The sequence below is a fragment of the Mytilus trossulus genome, chromosome 2 (assembly GCF_036588685.1).
Source record: "Mytilus trossulus isolate FHL-02 chromosome 2, PNRI_Mtr1.1.1.hap1, whole genome shotgun sequence".
NCBI lineage: Eukaryota > Metazoa > Mollusca > Bivalvia > Mytilida > Mytilidae > Mytilus > Mytilus trossulus.
The window spans coordinates 88671863-88683568 of NC_086374.1; the positions used below are offsets into that span (position 1 = coordinate 88671863).

The window sequence follows — 11706 nt, forward strand, 5'->3', positions numbered from 1 at the left end:
ATGTAATGAAGTTTTCACATCATGTAAAGAAGATTTTACATCATGTAAAGAAGAATTCACATCATGTAATGAAGAATTCACATCATGTAAAGTGGAATTCACATCATGTCAAGAAGAATTCACATCATATAAAGGAGAATTCACATCATGTAAGCAACATTTGCATCATGTCATAGTAGTTTCTTCTTATAAGGCAGTGATGGCGTTCCATAGTTAAAGTCCGGTTAACATTAAACATAAGGACATCTTTATATATACGGAGTGGCTATTTGTCCGGCTAGCCGGACAAATAGTGCTGAGACTATTTGTCCGGCCATTGCAATACGCATGTCACAAATTCATCATATACTTGCGCGTATGACGTAATATTATCTGCAGCAGCAGCAGGGGTCAGCGTGAAACCCGATCACCGAAATGCTGGGATAATGACTGAACACGGCGGTATTAATGTTGGGGATAAATTTTCCAGTTTTTCAGCTCTTAACACGCGAATTCGACAGTATGAAGTACAAAACAATATCGAATTCTATAAAAGGGATTCAAGAACAATTGAATCCGCAAGGAAAAGGGGAATTAAAAGGGAATTGAGCGAGGACCTCCAGTTTTATCAAATCCGATATAGCTGTATAAATGGCGGAAAAGAACACAACAGCAAAACTAATGGAGAAAGACCTAAACAAAGGTATGTTTATACAATTAAAACATGAAAAAGTGTCGATTCATTTTCAAACACCAATAATATTTTATTTCTGATAAGAAAAAAAGGGGGGGGGGCACATCCACCTCCCTCAACGACCGACCTGAATATTTAAAGCTGGTTTTACCTTTTACTAGCAGGTTGGCGATATTTTAATGTACTGAAAATAAGTAAATTATCATTAATTTTGTTGTACATGTTATCTCTGGTGTTCCTTATAAAGGAAGCTGATACGGAGATTGTAAGGAATCATAAACACTGTTGGTCGGTTACTGTTCCTGTCAAACAAGTTCCCATGCCGGAACACAACATATTCATTACATTAAACTCGTAAGAAAAGATGAAAACTAACACATCCGTCATCGTCTGTTCAATCATCGATATCGGCCGTCAGATGACTGCTGCATACAAACATAACATAGGCACTTGTTTTCCATATACTATTACTAGCCAAGGGTCTTGAAGGGATAGTTGATCTTGCCATGGATAGAAAACAAGTGCCTGTGATACATACCTATTACCTATCAGTAAGTTACATACCAGTGTCAACTTTTTAAAATATCCATGGCATGGGATTTTCATGATTTTAGTTGCAAGATGGCTCTTGCAGTTATAAAAAAAAACTTTAAGGGGGGCTTTAAATGCATTTTTATGTTGTTGTTGGTTTTTTTTTTTGCTTCTCCATACTTTTTAAAGATATTTCATTATTTGTCTGTCGTAATATTTTGATGTCATAAAACAAAATATATGACGTCACAGTAGAAAAGTGATTGTCAAAAGTTCAAGCAGCCAGGTCAGCCTGGATTAAACATACATGCCATAAGGAGTATAATATTTATGTCCCAATTTTCTTTTGTTTCCCCTGTCGTTTATATATTTTTTCTGAATCTAAAACACCCACTCTCATCATGCTCTTAGGATGTGATATGAGAACGGCATTTAAGTGGAAACAAATTATTTCATTCAGCCACCTTCTGTTGCCCTTAATTTTGTGTGACTACATTGTTACGTACTAATACTAATAGAATTATGGCAAAATTATGTATTCATTTCTTTTACCAGCTCATTCAGGAAAGGTTGTCCAGCATATTTTTCAGTGGGTGTGTCAGAAGATGGAAAGTTTTTGGTTGTGAAAAGCATTGAAGACCATCATAATCATGTGATATCAAAGGTAAGTAACAGTATATGATACATGTACATGTTGTTAAAAAAATGCTTGACCTTTTCAACTGACATACTGTGAAGATATTTTAATGCGTGGAGTACATTTTCGTGCATTATCAAAATTTCCTTAGTTTTTGAGTTTTTTAAATGCATGGATATTACAGAGCATTTCAGTTCTAATTGAAAATTTTACCTTTCTTAAGGAATATGAATTTGTGGTTGAAGTCAATCACAAATACCACAAAATATAGTATCCCATGAATACTACTTAAAAAAATTACTTTAACAGTACATGTACTTAACAAAATAAACCTAAAAAAGTTCATCATAATGTACAGCAGTAGTACTGGGACTCATTAAAATCTAAGCTTTACTCGTGAAAGTAAAATTATTGTGCCATGAAAACAGGAAATGAAGTCTTAACTGAAATTATACAAAAATGAAAATTGCTTACTTCATATAGTGTAAGCTTAAGCCTGATACAGGCATCTGTCAAGTTTCAAGATACTGACCCAGCTTAAATACAAAATTTGACAACATGTATTTATCAATTAATGTAGAAATCTTGATTTTTAGGGTTTGTTTGAAATGCTCCCTCGTGAGAGGAGACTACCAGAAGAGGAGCTAAAGGAAGCAGAAAAACTGGTTTCCTTACAGGTGAACAACAAGCTGATGAGGGATCACTTGCAGGATAAAACTGGAAAAAAAGTTATCCTGAAAGACATCAGCAACATAATTTCAAAAGTCAATGCCAGCAAGAAGTCAGATAACATTGAAAGTCTTGTCAGTAAATTAAAGAAGACAGGTAATTGAAAATTCTTAATATACAGACATTTATTGGGACATTGTGTCACTAACCCATTTTGTTTAATACTATTTATGGTATCATTTCTAGTTTGTATTTGAGAAAATAAAATAAAAAGAAACAGTAGAAAATAAAAGACAACTTGTCATTTAATTATATCTGCTAGGAAACCATAAATACACCTAATCTCTATTTATTCCATTCCGGATAAGTTCTAAAATTACACAACTTTTTCATCCAGTTGAAGCTAACTGGGACCCTGTTTAAACAATACACCATGCATGATACTTTTTAATGAGACTTGTTCAAACTACTGTTAATACTTCAAACAAAATATTTTAACTTCAATTTCAATTTCCATAAAAATAGGTCATTCTATGTCAAAGTTTCTCACATGTCTTAATGGTCGCTTTCTAAAGTTTTTCCCTCAGCTCACTACTGATGACCTCTATTTTCAGCGGCATGACCCAAACAGAAAGCTGTGTAAATGACTGTTTTTCCCAGATTGGACTAAATAGCCATACAGTGTATTATATTAATCATGTATCAGTTTATTGCTTTAATAATGATGGAGAATTGACCATTGCACCTCAGTTTATCTATTTTTTGTCTTTGCAGGATCTGTTGTTGAAGTTTTTCATGATTTCAATAACCAAGTACAAGGAGTTTTCTACCAAGATGAGGAAATGCAAAAAATATTTTCTGCTTACTGTGATATTGTCTTTGTTGATGCCACATACAAGCTTAACGACCTCAGGATGCCACTGTATGTCATTATGATAGAAGACAGCTTAGGACAGAGTGAGGTTGCAGCAATTTGCTTACTTAACTCTGAAGAAAAGCCAGTTCTACAGCACCTTATAAAATGCTTTCAAAAGCATAATCCAGATTCCTCGGGGATAAAAGTAATAATGGCAGATAAAGATATAGTAGAAAGAGATGTTTTTAAAGAAGAATTTCCAGATGCTTCTCTGCTCATTTGTAAATTCCATGTATTAAGAACATTTAACCGTGAAATAACCACAGAAAAAATGGGCATTTCATCTGCCCAACGGTATGTTGCTTTAGAATTAATCCAGAAACTAGTACACAGCAGTTCAGAAGAAGATTATAATGCTAACCTTAAACTCATTGAGACAACATGTCCCAGGCAGATATTTAACTATATTGATACTAACTGGCATAATATACGCACTGAATGGGTTTTAGGGCTGACTTATTTCGAAGGATCTCTTATGAACACTACTAACAACAGAATTGAATCGTTCAACCAAAAGTTAAAACAAGTTATTAAGCTGTATTCTGGCCTTGACTTATTTTTTGAAAACTTTATTTCATTGATAGGCACACTAAGAAATGAAAGAGACTATAAAGGAAGTGTAGAGATTCAAAAAGTACCTGTTCACATAAAGGCAATGAATACCACATCTGCAGAATATAAGTATTCACAGCTCTTGACAGGCTATGCTAGTTATTTTGTTATAGATGAGTTAAAGAAGGCTAGAAAAATGGAGACCATTTTTAAAACAACCAACAGTACTAGTCACTCTGATGATGATATGGAACTTAATACAAATTCATGTACATGTAATTTTAGAAAGTCGATGGGACTACCATGCAAGCATATTTTTTTTGCAAGGTTGATAATAAGTATTGAGTTATATGACACTGAGTTATGTGTAAGCAGATGGACTCGTTCATATTATAGGGAAAATACAAGACTTTTCAGTACAATGGTTTCTTCAAGTAAGACATTTTGTAGCAGTTCAAGCAATGTATCACAGGTTGTAGATACAAGAAATACCACATTACATGTATTATCAGAGAATCAGAAATATAAAAAGGCATTCTTTGTTGCCCAGAACTTAGCAGCTGCTTGTTCTGCTGTTGGAATGAAGGAATTTATTTCAAGAATGAAATTGTTGACGGAAATAGAAGAGCTGTGGAAAAACAATCACACAGTTGAAGTTGAAGAATCATGTACCGGTAAGTGAACTTTAAGTGTAACAATATAAAAATAAGGAGATGCATGACTCAATTTATGGATCCTTGGAGATGTGGTTTAATTGCCAATGAATCATTTATGATACAACTATCCACCAAAGTTCAAATGGAGTGGAAGAAAGATAGAAAGAAAGTAAGGCTAGAAAAGTTCCAGTCGTATATATACATTTTAAAGGAAATAGTTTATAAGTATTTGCAGGCACGGTGAATTAATTACTAAGGATACCTTGGAATCTCCAGAACCCTGGGACTGTTGTAACCATTATCATGATTATATTTGGCTCTACTTCATCAACATTGTAATTTATAACATTTTTTTTTATATTCCAGCATCATCAGCAAAAGCAGAGCCTGTGTTTGCTTTGGATATTGATAAGCAAGTACCAGTGTATATTGATGAAGTCCATGCAGTCTCAAATGGTAATTTATTAATAGGGTTATTATGATAATAGCAGACAAATTAAGAAAAAAATAAATAGAAGCTGAAAGTTCACTTTTATACAATGAACAACCAGATATTTTAATAAACATTAGTGGCACAGCAACTGATCAACAAAACAAGTAGCATGAAAATTTCTATAATATATTCTTCAATAAATATAGATCAATGCAATACAGTAATTAATCTATAATACAAGGACTTTTTATAGGGTTGTAAAAGCCTTCACACAGTTCTGTGCTTCATACAAAATACATAAATGTCAGTCAATGCTTTAACACCCTAATGAATTTACAAAATAAACATTCAATTGAATAATATCTTAATCTCAACTTTTATTTATTTCCAGAGTCCACTGTAGAAGCAGATAGCTGTTTTATTCTTGAAGGACAGACAATAGTTCCTGAAAATGCTAGTGTTCCATGTATTGACATTGTTTTTGAGGAACATACTACTTTTCCTGAAAATACTGGTGTTGAATTTATTGACAGTAAGAACTTTTCAGTTACAAGCACAAAAGTTTAAACATTTTTATATGAATTCAGTTCCACTGAATATTGGTATTTTATAGGTTGAATATAAGAAAAAGAAGATGTGGCATGATTGCAATGAGACAACATTTACAAGAGACCAAAGTTTGGTTTTGAGGTAGTTTGTGGTCACATCATCTTAAAACATAGTACACTAGTTACATATACAAATGCCTAATAAGAGTGTTGAGAAAAATCTTATTGTTTGATAAACAATATTAATATTTTTTATACAAATTCTATTATTCAATGCATCACATATATGTAAATTTATTGATTTCATAAATATTTTTACTTTTTTATAAAAGAGGGACGAAAAATACCAGAGGGACAGTCAAACTAAAAAAGAACTGACAATGTTATGGCTAAAAATTAAAAAGGCAAACAGACAAACAATAGTACACATGACACAACATAGAAAACTAAAGAATAAGCAACACGAACCCCACCAAAAACTGGGGGTGATCTTATGATCTTAAGAATGATTATATTTATTATTTATAATTTATAAGTATATTTGGTATTCAGTTTCAGTTCCTACAACCAGTCATAGAGCAAATAGTAAAGCTAGTGTATATAATGATGATCTTAGTATAGCGGTTCAAGGTAAGGCTTAAAATTAAACATACTGGTACTTGTTGTCTCCATCTTGGCAGAAAAAAAATAGTATATAAGAGGGTGATATATTTAATAATTTTATTTCTTTTACATATATACTAGTTAATCTCAATTTTATCTATGAACTGTTCTGGACAATGCATGATGCTCTATCAAAAAAAAAGAATACTATTTTGTATTAAACATCTCTTTGGTTAAATACATGATTAAAGTAATTGAAATATTTTTTCAGAATTTCTTCACACAATAGCTGACCAATCAGCTGCTCTTTGTGCTGAAAAGGGTACATGCAGAATTGATGGAGATGAAGTGAAGAATTGTTTGGATGAATTGCTACCATCAGGTGAAATGTTATTAAATCTCAATAATCAGGCAGCAGCCAAACCATATTTCACAGAGGAGGGCTGGTTGACAGTAGAAAGTATATTAAGAATACTTGAAGGTATAAAACTACTATCACTTTTTGATATTTTATGCATGTTCTATTGTCAGTAATTTTTGTACATATTGTTATGTATAAAAAAAAATCAGAAGTCATTTAAGAACTGTGAATGAACTTTTAGTATATCGATGATATTAAAAAATTATCTGGTTATAATTGCAATGATCAAGATCTTTGATTGAAACTACCCATAAATAGTCATCAATTATACTTCATTTGTTCTAATGGCTTATATACTTGAACATTTCATACTTATTATTTGTAGATCAATATTTGAAGCAAATAAAAAGGAAAGAGTTTCCGTCCAATGTTTCACAAAAGAAAGGAAAAGGTATTTATAACAGGTTGATATCTTATCAGTTCCAGAAGCAAGACCAAATTATGAATTCATGTGAAAGAAATTTCACCTTTGTAAAATAGTCGAACCATAAAGTGCAAAAGAATTTATCAAACAATAATAGACTGTGTGACTTAAAACTATTAAGAATAATGTAGTGATGGTCATTTAACATATTTTTCATTTAATGAAGTGCTCTAAACGCATAACTTTTTTTTTAATAAATATAGACAAATCTGTAGAACATTACTCCTGTAGATATTTTTGGCACTATTGCTTTCAAAAATAAAGGATAATCAATTTATTCTATCAAATTTCTCCATATACTTCACTACCAAGAGTTATCCATCTTTAGTTCTATAGGTAATTGATTTTTGAGTATTTTATTTTTCATAGGCAAAAAAACTTCAAGAAAAAACTGTTCTCCAACCAAAGGTATAGAAAGTGAAGGAAATAATAGGAAAAGGAAGAGGGACGTACCAGATCTTGAAAACAACATTTGTAATGATAAGGATGACACTATTACTTTCTTTCCTAATGTAATGGAAACCATGCAAAGCTTGAGAGGAGAAATTATTGATTTCATTAAAATGTATGACCCCAAAAAAGTTCTGCCTCGAGTAGGAAATCCTATAAATACGGTGTTCAAATACCATGATGGGACTAGAAGTTTGAGCGATGATCAAAGAGACAGTATTACACAGTATTTATGTACTTTCCAAGAAGTTCGATCATTGTCTCATATAGATAATGCCAGTCTCATCCACAGCCTCATTGAGTTTATTATCAAAAGAAAAACTGAAAATGATCTTCATCAGAACAGTATGTATAACATTCGAATAGAGCAGAACACAATTCTTAGATTAAAGGAGTACTGTGGATTCATTTATTTTCGTGGGTATCAATTTTCGTGGAATGCTGAAAACTTGCATATTCACGGATATTTGATTGCGTGGTTTTGCGAATGTTTGTATACAATGCCTATTGAAAATATTTTATTCGTTGAACATTTGAATTTGTGGTTCACCTTTTCCCACGAAACCCATGAAAAATTGGTATCCAATGAATATTAATGAATCCACAGTATTATTTGAGCACTTTATCATGAAACTCATTTTGTTCTGCTGGGTGGTAGGCTAAAAAACATTTCTGAAAAAAGTTTATCCATTCATTTCAAAGTTAAATGTTGTTCATCATTTCTGTTCCATAACATGAAAACCATTCTTTCAGGTGAAAATTTTAATATGGTCATTGAAATGGAGATAGTATTGATTTTTGTCTATTGTGCTGTTTATGACTTATGATCCTAGCATGCTCTTTACAATGACAATAACAAATGTAAGTATTAACTGTTTGGGTTCATTTAAACAGACTACATTGACCTATAATGGTTTACTTTTATAAATTGTTATCTGGATGGAGAGTTGTCTCATTGGCACTCACCTCACATCTTTCTATATCTATTCTGATCTCCCTTGACACCATTTTCCAGTATGGTCTTGAGGAAACAATGAAAGTCCGTAGGAAGGGACGATAAATGGCTGATGCATGTTAAGAGAGCCATATCTCTTGCAGGTTAAAGACACCCTTATAGATTGTGAAAAAGTGCAGGCAAATGCCGCTACAACACATCCCTCGAACCCGCAAAGTGGAAAGGGATTCATATAAGTTGCAAAACTTGTTTCCCAATCCAATATAAACAAATATGTTTAAACTAATGTTTTTATTTATGAACTCATATAGTTGGTTTCAAACATATTTTTTTAACTTTTAGATGAAAGCCTTAGTGATTTAAAGATGCCAACCAAACAAAAAAGAAAGGGGAGGCCAAAAGGAAGCCAACAGACTGTTATTGGTTTACCAAAAAAAAGAGGAAAGAACAAACTTATTCCTTTCTTTAAAAGAACAGTTGATGAAAAAGAAAGAGGTTTGTTTTCTTCGCCTATCAATACTAAATTATGTTAGAAATTTGCCAATTGTATTCAAATATCCATTTTTGTTAAATCAAGATACTTTGTTCATAAATAGTTAAAACAGACATAAAAGTCAATGAAACAACTATCTACCAATAATTTAATTTTTGATGTAATGTGTCTTCTGATTGGCTGACGTTATTTTGTTATCAGCCCATAGACATAATTTAGTCATGTAACCTGAGATCATCAACCTTTTTTTATGGTTTTCTACAGTTTAAAAATTTAGAATTAGATTATAAGAAATGACTGTTATTAAATATTTTTTCTGTCTTTTCCAGTAACATAAAAAATGTGGTGCACACTGTTAATTAACCAACTACGTGCGTTATTCAGTGTGCACCAAATTTATTTTGTTATTTCTTCATAGACAGAAATATATTACAGTCATTCCTTAATTTGTTCAAATAAAGTGGATAAAAGCTTTTTGGTTTAGTGCTTTGATTTTCTTTGAAATGATATTACACTTATTCTTGAAATAGTTGTTGCAATGATTATTTACTCCATTAAACCTTATGTTGCCTTTTGAATATATATTGTGCATTATGAATAACTTACTTATTTTTTTCTTCAGAAATACTTAGTTGGTTAGTTAGTGTAGATAGTGTAATGAAGGCATCAGGAGGGACATTACTGGATGAAGAAGATTTGGTTGGATTATCGGAGGACTCATTACCTTACCGATGTTTAGATGATTATGTTGATTTGACAATTGTTCAAAAAAATTTCACTTCATCTGCATGGTTGTTTATATTATCTATTGTAAAAGAAAAACAACAAAAGGGTGGATATATTCTTTGTACATACTGTAATGTTTTTATTACTACAGAAAATGATGATGCTGTTGAATGTGACTTTTGTTTGTTATGGTGGCATATAAGTTGTATTAAATTAAAGTGCAAGCCAAAAGTTAAGCATTGGTATTGCAAATCATGCAGGTAAAACTGAACTTATGTGTTAATATGTATTTGTAGTTTTGTTTAGCATGTATTAGTTATTATGTATAGTGTTCTCAAATGTTTTGCAATGAGATAAACTGGTATTTTTTGGGTATTTCAGAAGGTAGAACACCTTGTATGTAGATACATTTATGATTTTGTTTGTTATATGTTCATTGACTGTGCCTTCATTTTCATGATTCAGTGACTGGTTGAAAAAGATATAGTTTTTTTTCATTTGAAATACTGGTTATGAGTAAAAGGATAAAAATATTTGGTGTATGGGATCCTTGTTAGATCTACATGTCTTTTAAACAGGGTTCATCTTACCTTGACCTCATTTATGAACATGCTGTAAGCTATGTATCTGATATTTTAAAATTAGTGAAAAAAATATTTGATAAGAGTTGTGCCACTTGGAAATAATAATTTATTGAATATTGCATTGTAAGCTCTCACCAGCCTGCATTTTTCTCTGAAATATTTTGAAATTAAAAGAGTTTAGCATTGTTTTTTAATACAGATATTTTCTAGTTTTATGAGATCTAATTTATTATAATGTACATGCAATATATTTATTCCTGTAATATGAAGTTCAATTTCATTCTTTGAAATTGTATAATAAATATATATGAAAAGATATTGTTTTAAAAGTCTTTTAATTTCATGATTCAAATGTGGTGACTGTCCATCTATACTTCTTTGTTTTAATTTATAATGTCCTTGTTTCAGTAAGGGGAAATATAATTTATATTAATATTATTTCTTTTTTTGATTCTGGTTTGTATTCTTTTTCTTTCAAACAGTCTTGTCCAGGACAAAAACTTTTTTTATTATTTGACCTAAATTTATAATATTTGGCATTAAGGTGTATGTTAACAGAACACAATATCTGGCACAACACCATGACTTCTGAACCCTAAACTATGACATTAAGGTCAAATTATTTATTTCTGGGACATTTTTGTGTCTAAAATATTGAAATGGCTGGAACATGGGAAGACTTCCTATCGAAGATGACGGTTGAATTGACCCTTGATATATAAACTCAAATAGTTGTTTTATATAGGTCAATCCCAAAATCATATTTATATATACAAGTCTAAATTGAAAACAACGTTCAAACCTTTGATTGTGTTGAAAAAGTAGCATTTTTTTATGAGTAAAAGCAAAACAAATTCCTCGATAAAGGCGTTTAAATACAGCACAAAGACCTTAAAAGTGAAAAAGTATTTTTTTAACAAAACTCATTTGACTTGGTTTGAATAGGACAAACACAGGATGTTTTTATACCATACTGACTGCCATTGGTTGTTACCAAATAAACATATCACGGGATGTAACAAAATGGATGTTAATTATTTATTTTTATACCAAACGGAAAACAATTACTGCAAGACTTTTTCTATGAAACCATTGATGTTCATCCCCTTTGTCATAGTGATAATTCTTAAAATAATTAAATCTCTATTTATTATTTAACATACATTTTCTACCTTAGGGTCATGGTTCAACTCTTATCATTCATTGTCCTATATTTTGCCTAACGATCAGTTACTTGTGGTTAGCACCAAAAGATATAGAAATGAAGATAAAATACACACCTATTAACCAGACCAAGGATTTATACACAAATCTTGACCAAACATAATATACAAATTAAAAAAAAACAGCTGGAGGAACAAAGTCACTACAATTTTAATGCAGCTACTGATACAAATATTACCAGCACTATTCATCAGGCAAGCCGGACAAATAT

The 11706-nt window shown here is 31.3% G+C and overlaps 1 protein-coding gene across 4 annotated transcripts; it reads left to right on the top strand.

The window, feature by feature from the left end:
• Window positions 1-367: 367 nt before the first annotated feature.
• LOC134708282 (uncharacterized) lies at window positions 368-10441 on the top strand. Of its 4 annotated transcripts, none has more exons than XM_063568697.1 (12): window positions 368-682; window positions 1760-1868; window positions 2438-2666; window positions 3285-4652; window positions 5001-5090; window positions 5459-5599; window positions 6168-6245; window positions 6490-6699; window positions 6965-7030; window positions 7433-7858; window positions 8811-8963; window positions 9584-10441. In XM_063568697.1, exons 1-12 carry the CDS (start codon window positions 426-428, stop codon window positions 9949-9951), a joined length of 3495 nt encoding a protein of 1164 aa, XP_063424767.1. In that variant the 5' UTR covers window positions 368-425; the 3' UTR covers window positions 9952-10441. The 4 variants fall into 4 exon arrangements, with proteins under 4 accessions (XP_063424767.1, XP_063424771.1, XP_063424768.1 ...); XM_063568698.1 differs by lacking the exon at window positions 368-682 and adding an exon at window positions 819-1224; XM_063568700.1 differs by lacking the exon at window positions 368-682 and adding an exon at window positions 1258-1523.
• The last annotated feature ends 1265 nt before the right edge of the window (window positions 10442-11706 follow it).